The sequence below is a fragment of the Schistocerca nitens genome, chromosome 6 (assembly GCF_023898315.1).
Source record: "Schistocerca nitens isolate TAMUIC-IGC-003100 chromosome 6, iqSchNite1.1, whole genome shotgun sequence".
NCBI lineage: Eukaryota > Metazoa > Arthropoda > Insecta > Orthoptera > Acrididae > Schistocerca > Schistocerca nitens.
In genome coordinates this window covers 559,548,953-559,566,012 of record NC_064619.1, presented here as the reverse complement: position 1 = coordinate 559,566,012, position 17,060 = coordinate 559,548,953, and the positions used below count along the sequence as shown (strand labels likewise).

General features: G+C 39.0%; 1 protein-coding gene across 1 annotated transcript in view; it reads left to right on the top strand.

Annotated features, from left to right (window-relative positions):
* The first annotated feature begins 11,738 nt into the window (after positions 1-11,738).
* Positions 11,739-17,060, top strand: part of LOC126263464 (neurofilament medium polypeptide-like) — a 70,293-nt gene continuing 64,971 nt past the window's right edge. Inside the window, exons 1-2 of the mRNA XM_049960556.1 lie at positions 11,739-12,127; positions 13,281-13,579. Of these exons, the coding sequence (XP_049816513.1) occupies positions 11,739-12,127; positions 13,281-13,579 (688 nt within the window). The remainder of the gene's footprint in view (positions 12,128-13,280; positions 13,580-17,060) is intronic.

The window sequence follows — 17,060 nt, the reverse complement described above, 5'->3', positions numbered from 1 at the left end:
CTAAAATTACTACTATTGTTATTAGCATTTCTGTTATTACGTGCTTGCTCCTCATTGGCAGAAACACGTTCTACACGTTCCAAATACTCAATGAAACGATCCAGATTGTCTCTAGGGGCAGATATAATTCTAGTTTGCCAATACCATGGCAGTTTGGCTTCAAGACCTAGTATAATCATTTCCGGTTTTAGCTTTTCGCCCAAATGTGACAAACGTGAGATCCATGATCTAGCAAATTCTTTAGTGGATTCCTTACCTGCATTGAAGCGTTTTCCACTCCAAAATTCTCTCAACACTTCATTTTGCTTATTACTAGACCAATACTCATTAATGAAAGCTGTTTTAAACTCCGCTAATGTTTTACACTTCAACATAACATCAGCTGACCAACGCATGGCGTCACCTGCTAAATGGCTTCTAACAAATGAGATTTTCTCTCGTTCAGACCAAGTTGGTGGAATCACATCTTCAAAATCGTTCCAGAAATCTAGCGGTTGGATATTTTTATCTGGATCGAACCGCAAGAACTGCCGACACCCGATAAAAGCGGCGTTTGCAGCTACAACTTGTTGTATACTACCATTACCAGAAGTTGCTGAAGCTACTTTACTCTCAATGTTAGCAATGTTAGTACTAATATTTTCAACTTTCCTTTCAACATTATCTACTCTTTGCACAATATGAGTAGTATCAGTTTTGATTGCGTCTACTTCTGCTTGACATATGTTTACTTTTATATTAACATCTTTAAATCTATCTGAGCACAGTTCAGATTCCGCCTCGATCTTTTTTGTTAACTTGTGCTCCAGCTTCGCATCTTCCATTTGGAAGTCTTTGCGAACCTCAGCAACTTCGGATTTTATTGTTTTATACGTTTCAGAAAATTGTTGAGCAACTTTTTTCTTAATATCCTCATGATTGTAATCAATTTTATAATTAAAACTGTCTAGATCCTCTTTCAACTTATTGCAACCAGCCTTGAAGGTATCGTCCATTACCTCCAAACGTTTATTAAAATTTGTTTGGCTGGCCACAATCCTGTTATTTACCTCAATTATATCAGATTTTAATTCAGCATTACTGCTTTTGACCTGTTCACTTATTTCAGACTTTAATTCAGCATTACTGCTTTTGACCTGTTCACTTATTTCAGACTTTAATTCAGCTGTCATTTTTGCATTACTGGCAGCTATTGCTTGTAATATAACATTTAAATCAATAGCCCCAGTATCTTTGGGTTGCTCACTAGCTGGTTTCTTTTCACACTCAGGTGACGAAAAACTAGCTCCAACACCAGAATCATCAAAACTAAACGAAACTTCTGATTGATCAGTCATATTTAACTTCTCCTGTTTAAACTCTACCACTTCTGATGGCGGTTTCGTTTTTAACTCATCAGATAAACTATCATCCAATAAATTAACAATTTCTGATTTCTGCTTTACTACAGGGGTCTCTATTATTGAATCATTGCCCTTCCCCACACTACTATCAGGTGACAATCTTTCATATTTCACTTTAACATTACTACTTTCATGCATATTTACACTTGAACCGTTGTCTGGATTTACAGTCCCCTCAACAGACATAGGTTCTGATTTAAGTTTAACCTCAGTGTCTTTTGGCGGTTCCATCGCCGACAGTCTTTTAGTGCAGGTTAGTAAAATTTTTAACAGCTTTTCACTTAACTTAGTTCCTTCTGCACGACGTATGGCGTTGCCGGCGTGGTGTACCAGGATTACTGATGCGACGCAGCTCGCTGAATTGCAGATGGCACTCCGACGGCTGTTGTGTGTTTGCGTAGCCCGCAACTGCAGGCGCGGCTCCGGCAAATGACTGCGGTGAGGCGAAACTGGCTTCTCTCGATGCCGGCAGCGCCGCTAGACTCAGTACCAGCTCCGTCAATCCAGAGGCATTGTTAATCCAATTGCGTCGTCCACATACGCACGTAACACATTCACTGTTCTATGCTCAGTTGCGTGTCGCATTTCACTCGCGAATCCGAATAGTTAAAAATCACTTTCACTCTTACTCAGTTTATTTCCCGGCCGATGCACCATATGTGGGGCGGCGGGTGGAATTTTTAAATGTTGGTATATAAAAATTCTGTAGAATGTAGAAACATTTCATTTCCCAGCCGATGCACCATATGAGCGGCGGCGGGTGGAATTATTGTTGTTAAATGTTCCTATTATTTATGCTTTCTTTCGCCGTTCTCAACACTGGCTCTCTAACTACAATATTGGCAACCAGAAAGTGATTAGCAAAACGTGACGCCTGTAATTAGAATTCCTAGTGCCCACTTCATCTGAGAATACACTTATAGTTACAGCTTATAGCTCTGATGAATTAGGAGATTGTCTGGGATTTATAATCAAAAAACGGTCTTGAAAAAAAAAGAAACGTTCTGTATTCTGAAAGTCACAGATGAAAACAAAAGAATCCACACAATCTAACTAACAGAGCAGTTCAGAGTCTAATGCGCTGATGCAACTATAATTGTCCAAATTAAATGTTTAAATGAATGCTCGCCATAATTTGATGATTAGGTTCATCAAACGCCACGCTAAATAATGGTAGAATGTCTGTCCCGCATCGGCACGTGAAAATACGACATACGCAAACTGAAGCTAGATAATTAAAATCATCCCAGAATTAAAACTTCACTCGAAAATGATTTCATGGTTACACGTATCTAGAGTAACTTAATACGGCATCCGAGACTGTTTGTAGCAATGATACCGACGCGACGCGACTCCCGACACAGATGGCGTGCTATTCAGCGTCTGGAGAGAACTGGGGCCCTGCTTCCTCGCGCCGCGTTCTTATATATAAAGCCGAGGTGCGGACGGCTAAGGGAACGCCTGATCAAATCGGCTCTCCCGACTAGCCGCTGGGCTGGTAATGCACCGCATTAATTTACCGAATAAATCATAGCTTCTTTTGCTGATGGCCGATGAAGCTCTCAATTTAAATATGCATCCAGCACACAGGTAAGTAATCATAATAAAATTTTGATGTGGCTAAGTTAAATATTTTGGGCGAGAGAATTAATTTAATTACACTGCACGCAGTAGACGAGCTCTGAACTGGCCCTTTGGAGATACGCTATCGCTATAGTTTTATGGGTATTCAAATGAAACTTCTCACATCCTTATGGTGATAGCGGATCTCCATTCTACTTAAATATAAACATCCTAGCCTTATTTATTAGCCTACTTAATCTATCTTGCTTCCTTAAGTTTTAAGACGAAAACCAGAAAATCATGAATTTCCACTAAAATCTTAATTTGTGAATTCCAAAGTACTGTTTTTATTAAATAATTATGAAAAAGGAATCTAATTATCAATTTTTAATTCTCTAGCTCTTTTCTGTTGCGCCAATGATTTTTACAGAAAAACGTCAAAATTTCGAAAATGGCTAAAGTTATCGAACTGATATTCAACACATGTTGTTTTAGTATTACTCCTGACATGCTAGAAATGTTTTAGGTTATTTGCTTGATTTTTAAAGTATTGCGCAACATTTATGACGTCAGAGCTAGTTACAGCAGACTGGGTGGCACACAATGGAAAGATTGATGTGAATTTACTACGGTGTGAGTAGGCTGCTTCCCTACATCGTGTCTACTTAAACGGTCACTTCCAATATTATATAATGTTACACGTGTGAAATTTGTGTGAGACCCGCTTATAGTAAGGAAGTCATAAATTCCCCCTCATAAATTCTTTGTAAAGTTAGTTATAAAAATAGTAATTTGCCGAAATTTCTTCCTCATTACGTGCTGAGTCCCATGAGATTCACATTCACTGCTTTTAGTGTGAATAAATAGTAGAACGGTAGCTGCTGTGGGGTGCTATTAAATACCAACCATTGCCGTATGCCATATTTACTGTGCGATAAGATGTATGATGCCGGGAAACCAGTGGAAAGCTCGTAAGATGATTTTCGTAGACGTGAATCTTAAATCAAGTGAATTTTTGGGATAGAAGTGCTGATAAACTGGCAAGAAGTTAGAAGATTGAATGTGGAGTAACTGTTTACATATTGGAGAAATAACACAAGTATTGCGAAACAATACTTACAGTTTTCAAGGGGTTATAAAGAATGTTTTCATGAACAAATTGAAGATAGGAACCTATGTTCGGAAACGTCATCCAGCGACGCTAGAGTATGGAAATTATTGCGGCTGTCGCCTACCGTTAGGCTGCCTCGTCCGCAGCCAACAGGCAGGCATTGACACGTTAAGACGTTATCAAAGGTCCTAATTGGTGCCAGGTCCATTGCTATCATTTTTCCGTTTGCGAGGCGTTATCGTGCGAACTCACGCTTGCTGCCTTGCGGGTTGGCCTAGCGGCAGGCGTTGCTCCCATAATTTCGACCGTTCGTGGCACCCCTGTAACTTTGACCTCCTGTGGTATCGCTGAGTGACGTTTCCTGACATCTGCTTCTGTCCCAGATTGTTCTCGAAGGCACGGTCTACAGTCTGTGAGTTTACAGTACTGCACCTGGAAAGCTAAGTGCTGGAAAGTGAAGTAGCCTTCTTTCGGGAAGTTTGGCCTACTTGAGTGAACACAAGCTATGGCTTTGAGAGTGTTGTGAAATTCAAGCAAAGAACGTTGTACACAGGTATCATCTCATTATCACTTGGCTGTGAGCGATCAGCCCAGCCACAAGGAGCTAAGTGTAGTGAGTAAAGTGGTTTAGGTGTGGGAAAGACCGAGGAAAAGTTAACTGTTAGTGTATGAATGGAAACAGCAGTGTCCAGTTGTGGACGGTTGAGCTTTGCCTATTGTACTGAGTTGAGATTGAAGGTATTTAGTGGCGGACTGACGTGTCCAGCAGGAGGAAGAATTCCCACAAAATGGTTCAAATGGCTCTGAGTACTATGGGACTTAACATCTGACATCATCAGTCCCCTAGAACTTAGAACTACTTAAATCTAACTAATTTAAGGACATCACACACATCCTTGCCCGAGGCAGGATTCGAACCTGCGACCGTAGTGGTCGCGCGGTTCCAGACTGAAGCGCCTAGAACCGCTCGGCCACAATGGCCGACAGAATTCCCACACAAGGACGTATTGGCGACGTATAAAAACTGCTAAACTTATGATTCCAACTCACTAAATTCCGCTAACAATAGGATGGAACGGATCACATAGGAAAACAAACCAAAGCGTGCAAAAATAGGACTATTGTTACCTTCGTCACACATCCGTCACTAAAATTAGATCGGTGTAGAATTCTTACGAAAACATCTAGCTATAGTTCTAAATCAAGGAAACGGAAAGATTAAATAAATGATCAGAGGTATCATAATTTGGATCTTAGCATTTATATAAATCTACAAAATCTTTTTGTGGTTCATGGTGTGGGTTCCTGTAGTCATGTCCTAGTTCATGAACCACGGGCAACGTATGAGTGGCCAAGTAAGTGGTCCCGACAGTCGGGATACCAGTTACTTTGGAAGAAGGCGGGCATCTCGGACATATTCTGAGTCGTGGTCACCTTTGTGCTCATACGGCAAAGACTACCAAATCCACCGATAGTCCCTCAACCGTTAGGGGTAAAACCCAATGGGACTCGGGGCAAGTAAGGCTAGCAACCTGCTTCCCTGGTACTTTAAATATGATGCTGGCAACAATCAGAGCAAAATGCCTCGGACCTTTGGAGGTGACGGAGTCCCGCCTCTAACTGACAAACCAGGGACTCCTAAGATACGACTTGGCAAACAAATGGTAATGAGATGGGGAGCTATTAATATCAATGGGGGCTACTCTGGGAAGAAGGTAGAGCTGGCACAGGCTACAAGTAAGATGGGGTTGGACGTTTTAGCTGTTAGTGACATTCGGGTAAGGGGTGAGAAAGAAGAGGAAGTGGGAGAATACAAGGTCTACCTGTCAGGAGTCGAAGCAGGAATAGCACAATGGGGTGTAGGGCTTTACATCAGGAAAGAAATGGAACCCAGCGTAGTTGCAATAAGATATGTAAACGAACGACTGATGTGGATAGATTTGACAGTGTCTAGCAAGAAAATTAGAATTGTGTCAGTATATTCGCATTTTGAAGGGACAGATCAAGATAAGATGGATAGCTTTTATGAGGCACTCAGTGATGTAGTTGTTAGAGTAAAGGACAAAGACAGTGTTCTGCTCATGGGTGATTTTAACGTCAGGATTGGAAATCGAACATAAGGGAATGAAAAGGTTATGGGTAAATTTGGAGAGGACATGGAGTCCAACAGGAACGGGAAACAACTCTTGGATTTATGTGCCAGTATGGGCTTAGTAATCACAAACTCCTTTTTTAAACATAAGAACATTCACCGGTATACTTGGGAAGGCAGGGGAACCAGATCTGTCATTGACTATATAATAACAGATCAGGAATTCAGGAAGGCTGTGAGGGACACAGGTGTATTCAGGGGATTCTTTGATGACACTGATCATTATTTAATCTGCAGTGAAATTAGCATTGTGAGGCCGAAAGTGCAGGAGGTCAGGTCCATATGTAGGAGGATAAGAGTGGAGAAACTTCAGGATAAGGGAATCAGGCACAAGTACATAACAGCGATCTCAGAAAGGTACCAGTTAGTTGAATGTAGTCAATTACAGTCATTGGAAAAGGAATGGACAAGGTACAGGGACACAGTACTAGAAGTGGCTAAAGAATGTCTTGGAACAGTAGTGTGTAAAAGTAGGATGAAGCAAACAGCTTGGTGGAATGACACAGTCAAGGCAGCCTGTAAAAGGAAAAAGAAGGCGTATCAAAAATAGCTACATACTAGAACTCAGGTAGACAGAGAGTTATGTTGAAGAAAGAAACAAAGCCAAACAGATAATTGCAACATCCAAGAAGAAATCTTGGGAAGACTTTGGAAACAGGTTGGAGACTATGGGTCAAGCTGCTGGAAAACCATTCTGGAGTGTAATTAGCAGTCTTCGAAAGGGAGGTAAGAAGGAAATGACAAGTATTTTGGACAGGTCAGGAAAACTGCTGGTTAATCCTGTGGATGCCTTGGGCAGATGGAGGGAATATTTTGAAGAGTTGCTCAATGTAGGTGAAAATACGATCAGTAATGTTTCAGATTTCGAGGTAGAATGGGGTATGAATGATGATAGAAACAGCATCACATTTGAGGAAATGGAGAAAATGGTCAATAGATTGCAGTGCAATAAAGCAGCTGGGGGTGGATGAAATTAAGTCGGAACTCATCAAGTACAGTGGAATGTCAGGTCTTAAATGGCTACACAGGATAATTGAAATGGCCTGGGAGTCGGGACAGGTTCCATCAGACTGGACAAAAGCAGTAATCACACCAATCTTTAAACATGGAAACAGAAAAGATTGTAACAACTACAGAGGTATCTCTTTAATCAGCGTTGTGGGTCTAAATCTTCTCAGGTATTGTTGAAAGGAAAGTGCGAGCATTAGTTGAGGACCAATTGGATGAAAATCAGTGTGGGCTTAGGCCTCTTAGAGGTTGACAGGATCAGATCTTTAGCTTACGGTAAATAATGGAGAAGTGTTATGAGTGGAACAGGGAATTGTATCTATGCTTTATAGATCTAGAAAAGGCATATGACCGGGTTCCTAGGAGGAAGTTATTGTATGTTCTACGAGATTATGGAATAGGAGGCAAACTTTTGCAAGTAATTAAAGGGCTTTACATGGATAGTCAGGCAGCAGTTAGAGTTGACGGTAAATTGAGTTCATGGTTCAGAGTAGTTTCAGGGGTAAGACAAGGCTGCAACCTGTCTCCACTGTTGTTCATATTATTTATGGATCATATGTTGAAAACAATAGACTGGCTGGGTGAGATTAAGATATGTGAACACAAAATAATCAGTCTTGCATACACGGATGACTTAGTTGTGATGGCAGATTCTATTGAAAGTTTGCAAAGTAATATTTCAGAGCTAGATCAGAAATGTAAGGACTATGGTATGAAGATTAGCATCTCCAAAACGAAAGTAATGCCAGTGGGAAAGAAATATAAACGGATTGAGTGCCAAATAGGAGGAACAAAGTTAGAACAGGTGGATAGTTTCAAGTACTTAGGATGCATATTCTCACAGGATGGCAACATAGTGAAAGAACTGGAAGCGAGGTGTAGCAAAGCAAATGCAGTGAGCGCTCAGCTACGATCTACTCTCTGCTGCAAGAAGGAAGTCAGTACCAAGACTAAGTTATCTGTGCACCGTTCAATCTTTCGACCAACTTTGTTGTATGGGAGCGAAAGCTGGGTGGATTCAGGTTACCTTATGAACAAGGTTGAGGTTACGGATATGAAAGTAGCTAGGATGATTGCAGGTACTGGTAGATGGGAACAATGGCAGGAGGGTGTCCACAACGAGGAAATCAAATAAAAACTGGGACTGAACTCTATAGATGTAGCAGTCAGGACGAACAGGCTTGGATGGTGGGGTCATGTTACATGCATGGGAGAAGCATGGTTAGCCAAGATACTCATGGGTTCAGCAGTAGAGGGTAGGAGGAGTCGGGGCAGACCAAGGAGAAGGTACCTGGATTCGGTTAAGAATGATTTTGAAGTAATAGGTTTAACATCAGAAGAGGCACCAATGTCAGCACTGAATAGGGGATCATGGAGGAATTTTATAAGGGGGCTATGCTCCAGACTGAACGCTGAAAGGCATAATCAGTCTTAAATGATGATGATGATGATATAAAATCTTTTAGTTAAATTTTCTAGTTATCATATGACTATCTCAGCGGAGTTGCATTTTAAATTTACATGATAAATAACTGAATATCTGTACCTCCTACAACATTAAATTAACGCGGTTTTTCGCGTGCTTCATATCGGATGTAATTTATATGAATTGACCAATAAGGCCGAAAACAGTAAATTTTGTATTATATTAAGAAACGTCACAAACGACATCGCTGCTGGAAGACAAGCAGCAAAAGCGAAAGGCAATGACAGGATGGAAGGTGTGATGTCATGACTAATAACGAAATATAACTTTTTTCCTTCTTTTACTACCTTGGACTTCATAGGTACATTTCTGATGACGGAGAGTATTTTTCATTTGGTTATATAGTGTAGAACATGAAATGTGACTATGTTTACTTTGCTGTTTTGTGTACGAGTCCCTTATGTGAAGACTTAGATTTTTTTCTCATGATCTTTCAAATAGTTTTATTAAATGTATTGTGTGAAACGGAGTGGAATAGGCAGAAGTGTTGCAAGAACTGTGGAGTGAGAGAAGGGTCGACACTTGTCCGGTCGAACAATATGGCAGACAATCACGGATGGCGCGTGAGCATGGCGATACGGAACCTGGTATTATGTGTAGTAATCACCATAATCATAAGAAAACGCGATATTAGTACCGGACTTTCGCGTGTTAGACACAGTTTGAAATTTGACTGTATGATGGTCAGTCTAGATGGACATTGTATTACGCGAACGTTGTTGTTTTTTCCAGAATGTGGCTTGTGGCTGTGACAATGCACTCGTGGACAGACTGTATTGTCGAGGGTTTATAAATGAACGGCGTAACGTAAACCTTGAATTTTTCTTGACAACGAAATATGATGCATGCTAAAACACTAACTGTAATGTGGAAACTGTGAACTGTGTAGCTATGTAAGTTACTGTTTTCGCTGGAACATTTTTACCGTGAACCATGAATATTAACAGTAGATGGACTAACTTCGCAATAGGTCAATTATAGCAAATGTAATGTTAATTTAAAAACGATACCGGCCGTTGTGGCCGTGCGGTTCTAGGCGCTTCAGTCTGGAACAGCGTGACCGCTACGGTCGCAGGTTCGACTCCTGCCTCGGGCATGGATGTGTCTGATGTCCTTAGGTTAGTTAGGTTTAAGTAGTTCTAAGTTCTAGGGGACTGATGACCACAGATGTTAAGGCCCATAGTGCTCAGAGCCATATGAACCATTTTTTTTAAAAACTATGTATGGACTGTGCCAAGATGCTACGCAACTTATTACGACCGCCAGCCGAATCAGGACGTAAGGAAAGAGGATATATTAATGCCAAGGACACGACTGGATGGACATATAGGATTTAAATCATCAATTTCAAACTGCTTCTACCGCCGTCACCACATCAAGCCGACCCAGCACAGATAAGATTCAAAAGAACTCTTCGAGAAACTCACAATTGTAACCAATTTAATGTCTTTCTGCTTTGTAACAGACTATCTCTTAAGGTTTCTCCCCGTAAATAAAAGTAGTGTATTGTAAAGACTGTACACCTCAGTGATTGTTGACCCCACCACTGACAGTAGTTATTGCCATCATTTACTTGTTTATGGTTTTCAGTGTATTTGTGCTAGTAGTTACATGCGTAATGTGTGTCTTTTGGAGGGATGTGCATCGACGTGTATATACAAACGTTTAGGCAGGAGAATTTGTGTGTTGTACTGTGAAATATGGCCTGAAGTGTAAGTTGAGTCATTCGCTGTTGAAGTTATTAACACCGACCAATTACAAATAAGTAGTTTACTCATCATTGGTTCAAGTTAGTGTATTAGCGAGATTTTTGAATCTAACAGCTGTCAAAGTACGTGATCTTTGTTTACATGACACTGTTGTTGTTGTGGTCTTCAGTCCTGAGACTGGTTTGATGCAGCTCTCCATGCTACTCTATCCTGTGCAAGCTTCTTCATCTCCCAGTACCTAATGCAACCTACATCCTTCTGAATCTGCTTAGTGTATTCATCCCTTGGTCTCCCTCTACGATTTTTACCCTCCACGCTGTCCTCCAATACTAATTTGGTGATCCCTTGATGCCTCAGAACATATCCTACCAACCGATCCCTTCTTCTGGTCAAGTTGTGCCACAAACTTCTCTTCTCCACAATCCTATTCAATACTTCCTCATTAGTTATGTGATCTACCCATCTAATCTTCAGCATTCTTCTGTAGCACCACATTTCGAAAGCTTCTATTCTCTTCTTGTCCAAACTATTTATTGTCCATGTTTCACTTCCATACATGGCTACACTCCATACAAATACTTTCAGAAATGACTTCCTGACACTTAAATCTATACTCGATGTTAACAAATTTCTCATCTTCAGAAACGCTTTCCTTGCCATTGCCTTACATGACACGTAACGTCATATTTCCATTCATTCATGTTTAGATGCAAAATTTTCTGGCTTTAAGCGGTTACTGGTAAGCAAAATTACAATGTACTGCGACCTTATTTATCAAATTTGCTTCAGATGGTTCTATTTTCCACTGTCAAAGTATTTTATTATCATAATTGTAACAGGAATGGGAAACATGTCATATAGTGGTGTGCTTTTCAAGTTTCCGGAAGTAAAACGGGTTCTTGGGTTTTATACAATACTGATTTACTTCAAGCAGTTTTTCTTTTAACATCTTCTGATTACAAATCCACAGTCATATTAAATCTCCAGGAACCTTTTTCTTCACATATGTCGACCATATAATGAGAGGATAGTATTATGTTAATACTGTCTATTCGAATCTGAAATTTTAGGATAAAAATTTCGAAATCTTTCAGTAGGAGATATTTGTTTGGTGTTGTTGTCTTTACAGCAAAAACAATATGACGATAAAAGAGGATGAACGAGTATCTACTTTCAAGATGTGGAGAGATGACAAAGGTAAAAACGAAGAAGCGGAATTTGTTATGGTAAAAGGAAATAAAGGACCAAGTATTAAAGTGGAACCAAGTGTTGAAGGCAAGCAAAGCAGAATGGAAGAGTTGAAAATATGTTAGATAGGTTGTTAGCAGAAGTGAATGAAATCGGTGGAAGGATACAAGTTGGTGACAAAGAAATAGGTGGAAGAATAGAACCTGGTAACATGGAAATGGGAGGAAGGATAGAAGCTGGTAACAAAGAACTGGGTGGAAAAACAGAAGCTACTGATAAAAAGATAGAATGTGTTACGAACAAAGTAGAAATTATTAGTAAATCTCAAAAGGATACGGCGGAGGAACTCGGAAACCTAGCCAAAAGTTTTGAACAAAGGTTGAAGGATTTTAAAAAGGAGCTTGAGGAGGGACTGGAAAGAATTTCTGAGGTCAAATTCGACATGAGAAAAGATTTTGAAAATTTTAACGATGAGGTGAAAGAGAGATTTAAGAAAACAGAACACGGGTTAAAGAAGAAACAAAAGTGATTCGAGGAAAGGGTGGAGGAAAGACTGAACGGCTTGGATAAGAATATGGAAGCCCAAGCTAAAGAGTGTGGACAAAGAAAGACTGAGGTAAAGGAGTATTGTAATCAAATGGTTGAGGGACATAGGTAGAAAACTAAAGCAGAGGTGAGAGAGGTTTTAGAACCCTCTTCAGTGATTGAGAATAGGGTAGGGATGCTAGAAAAAACAGTACAGGATAAGAATTGTGTAGCTTCTGCTGTGGTGGTACATGTCAGAGATGGTAGTACCTTTAATAATATAGTGTTTGATCCCAAAGGGAATGTACATCCGGTGTCCTTTATAAATTGTTTGAAAAGTAAGTTCACAGCAGATTGGACAGAGAAAGACAAGCTAATGAGGTCATGGCTTGTTTACAAGGTGAGAGTTTAGAGTGGGGGCAGATGCACCCAATAAATATGAAACTTTTGAGGAATTTGAGTCAGCTTTTATAGGAGAGTACTGGTCCAAAGAGAAACAAAGTGATGTTACAGTGGCCTCTAAGACAGCTCCACGATATGATAGGAGAAACAGAGAATATGAGAGAATATTGTGAAAGGTGGATTAATAGACTGAAACATTTGGATGGCATTTGGAGTGACAGGGATACTATAGAGGTGCTGATGGGGAAGTTACCTCCCAATAAGAGCTGTTGGCTAACAGGGCATAACAACAATGTAAAAGATTTTCTGAATAGAGTGAGGGATGTGAACAGATAGCAAAAAAATTGATCGTTTCATGAACACACAGGTTTTGAGAGGTATCAGGAGAACTGAGAGGAGAGTGACAGAATGAATCAAGTAAATCTGAGAGGTAGAGGAGGAAGAGGTCGATCGGATTTTAGAGACACTGATAGAGATAATGGTAGATGGGGAAATTCTCATTTGGAAAATGGTACGCTGCAACAGTAAAGGCCCATGCTGTGGTGGGTCAAGTGTCTGGGACCACTGATGTTACAAGTTGTCATGATGAGGCAAGATGTTTAGTGATTTATAATATGGATAATGCTCATCATAGTGATAAGAGGTGTGTAAGTCAAAACTTGGTGATTGCAAGGAAAGTGCCCAAAGTTAATGGTAGAATTTATGTAAAATAAGAAGGTCCATTTATTGAAAGGTTTTCTCATATGTATGAAGTAATTAAAGAATACGAAGTGGTACAGGGAGATGGAGAAAAGAAAGGTAATATAATGAAAATTGAAAGTGAGGGAGAAGAAAGTGAGGAGAGTAGTTGTAGTGAAGAGGAAGAAGAAGGAGTACAAGGAGATGGATTTCTCTTACATGGTAGTTTGCAGAGAGACACTACAGAAGGAGAGGGGCTAATTTTTGAAATTATTGAGGCAGAGACTTCTGCAAATTCTATGAACAATGGTATAGGCACAAAGGAAGAGGAAAGAGCAAATGCATTTATCATGAGTAAGAATGACTAGTGACTAGTGGTAATCTGAAGAAGAGGAGCTTGTGTGCAATTCGGAAGGAATCGGGAGAGGATTTAAATGCGGAATTACGTAGCAGAGATTGGGAGCATGGCAATATTGAAAGATTTATTACATGAGGAAGATGATGTTGATGGTATTGAAACCGGGGAACCTTCTGTAAAATTAAAAGCCTATGGTATTGAAGAGAAAGATCTACTGGATACAGATAGTGAAATTAGTGCATTAGCTGAAGAATTCTACAATATTGTATAAAAGATGGTAATGAGGTAATGGGCATACCAGTGTTGGGCTTAAAAATAATAGGTGCCACAGGTAAACTGAGTAAAGTTGTTAAGCATCAGATTATTTTAGAATTTGAACTAGGGGTTGTAGATTTGCTACACAGCTTTTTTGTGGTGCCTGGTCTGAGTGTGGATATTATCTTGGGTATAGATTGCTTAACAGAGTGTAAAACAGAAGATAATTGTGGAAATGGTTTTATCAGTTTTGATAATAGTGGGTCAGAAATGAGGATGAATTTTGAGGGTATTGTGAAAGATAAAAATAATTTAGTAGTACAATAGAAGATAAGAGTAATGCCAATAGGAATGAAAGTCGAGGATTTAGAACTGAACCCTGACTGTGGTGACAATAAAGATGAAAGACGAACAGCAGAAGAGTTGAAGGTCCAAATGGACAAGGTAGAAGGGTTAAGTGATCAACAGAAGGATAAGGTAAGAGAAGTTCTATTGGTGAACACAGAAGTGTTCTCAGATAAGCTGGGTAAAGTTAAGGACTTTGAATGCAAGTTATATCTGAAACCACATGAACCCTTTGCAAGACAACCTTTCCCTATATCGTTTGCTTTGAGAGAAGCAGTACATAAGGAAATTGAGAGGATCATAAAGTGTGGTGTTATAGAGAAGTGAAAATGAATACAATAGTCTATTAATAATTGTTGGCAAGAAAGATGGTAGTGTGTGAGTGGTCATAGATTCTAGGATTTTGAATACTGTAGTGAGCAGAGACACTGATCGCCCTGAGAATATGGATGGAATATTGCAAAATCATTACAATATGAATTATAAGAGCAGTTGCGAATTGACAGCAGGGTATTGGAAAGGCCAACTTGCAAATAAATATAAAAAATATATTGCTGTTTTGGTAAATGCGAAATTTTACCAATACACTCTGGTTCCATTTGTTTTAAATATTATTCTGTCAATGTTCATTTGGGTCCTCAACCAAATAAAGAACCAGAGTTGAGTTCCAAAATAACGGTGTAAGTGCATGACCAGTTAGTTGCCACTGAGTCTTGGGAAGAGCATTGCAGATTATTGGATGAGGTGTTTCAACCTTTGAGGAAACTGGCCATGACCCATAGGCTTAAGAAATGTGAGTTTGTAAGAAAAAAAATAACATTCTTGGGTAGAATCTTATCTTCCGCTGGTATTAAAGTTCACCCTCGAAGAATAAAAGCAATTAAACGGTGTCCATCTCCAAAGACTCAGAAGGAGTTGAAGTAGTTCTTAGATTTTTGTCATTTTTATAGAAATGTTGTGTCTGGACAAGTGTTCGACAACGCATGTTTAAACAAACTGTTAAGTGCTAAAGTACCTAACTGACTATATTCATTTGAGCTTTGGACACACAAAAGTGTGTAAAAAAATTAAGAGTGTGCGTAATTTTTGACAACATGGTGAGGAGAGTAAACAGCCATATTAAGACATGTGATAAATGTCACAGAGCAAAGTTTACTAATCAGATATGATTATAAGTTAATGGAATTGTTAGCAGCGGATTTTTATAACCACTTGCCGGAAACAAAAGAAGGTTTCGCTTGTACCTTTGTAGTTGGAAATATTCACTAAATGTGTAAAGCAAATGGCCAAGTGAGCTTTACTAAATTAGAAAAGGACTATTTTGTAAAGTCTGTTAAAGGAAATGACATACTTTCCGAAAACGTGTCACAGTTTACGAGTAAGAAGTGGAAGGAAGGCCTTGCCAACCATGGAATAACAGTAATATATATAACTTACCATCTGGCAGGAAATCCTGCAGGGCGTTATATGAGGGAAACTGGGCGACTGTGCCGTACATATTGTAGCAAAACCATAGTTCCTGGGGAGATATTGTGGAAAATATTGATTGTGTAATGAATACTGTAAGTCATGATGAAACGGGATTTACTCCTTATGAGTTTATGAAGGAAAGAGAACGATTGGTTTTGTTGAGGAGAAAACGTCTTTTCCCCAAAAGAAAAAATGAAAGAATTGGTAGAAAAGAATTTGGAGGAAAGGAGGAGGCGACATGATGAGAAAATAAATAAGGTTGATATTAAAGTAAGAGATATAGTCTTAGTGAAAACATATGAAAAATCTAAAGAGATAATGAGATCTCAAATTTTTTTGATTTGTATAAGAGTCCATTTGAAGTAATAAGTATACCAGAAGCAAATGCATTCTATTTAGTTTACCCATAGTCAAAGAAGAAGTTTGGTTTTAAGAATATAGTAGATTTGAAACCATGTAATACTAGAGTGACAGAAACAGTGAGTGAGAATAAGATGGGAATTGTTGTTGAGAGTAATATTTGGGATAAAGGAGGAATGACCTGAGGTAGAGTGTATAATTTTTCTGTGAAAGACGAAGATAAATTTGAGGAATTGGTAGTTGAAGGTAATACTTAGCATCTAGTTGGAGGACTTATTACAATATTGATGACTTAATCGAAAGAAATGGTTAAAAAGGAGTCCTTGCATGTGGGACTTTATAGTATTCTGATTTGAAATAATGAAAAAGTAACGTGACAAATGGAGTGAGAGGTTTGGAAATGTGATGAGATATTTAAATTAGTAATTTGATAATCTAGTTTCAGTTGTTACAGCATTTGATGAGAATCCATAACTTCCCAGAGAAACGACACATTATAAGAAAAACACGTGCAATGACTACTTTTAAAGGAATTTAATGACTGAGAACATTCAAATATGCAAAAAAATTGTTATAAATAGGACTCCCTGGTATAGAGCCAATAGTGTGAAGCAGTAGTAAAGACACTCAATGGTGTGATTAAAAGTATTGTGTTATATGTACTGTAGGTAAAAAACTGATTGGATATGTCTTCAGTATTAGAATGTAAATTTATGGTAATTAATTATTATGTTTGACTATTAGTACCAACGCATTCATTTCCTATTGCTCTTTTTGGGGCCATAAACCTGTGATATGCTTAACTGTTGAACTTTTGATATTCTTCAATAAGAAGTTTGTAACATACTCTTTCATTATTATTGGCTAAATTTCACACTTTATCTTGATATATTGAATTATTGAGGCTATATGTTGTGAAAGGTGATTTTAAAATATAAATTGACATAATCAAAGACCATAATTAGTTTTAGGTAGGGAGGACTCACATGTGTCTAGGACATTTTATATTGAAAGGTTCTTGAGAAAATCTCGTGATAAAATGGGGGG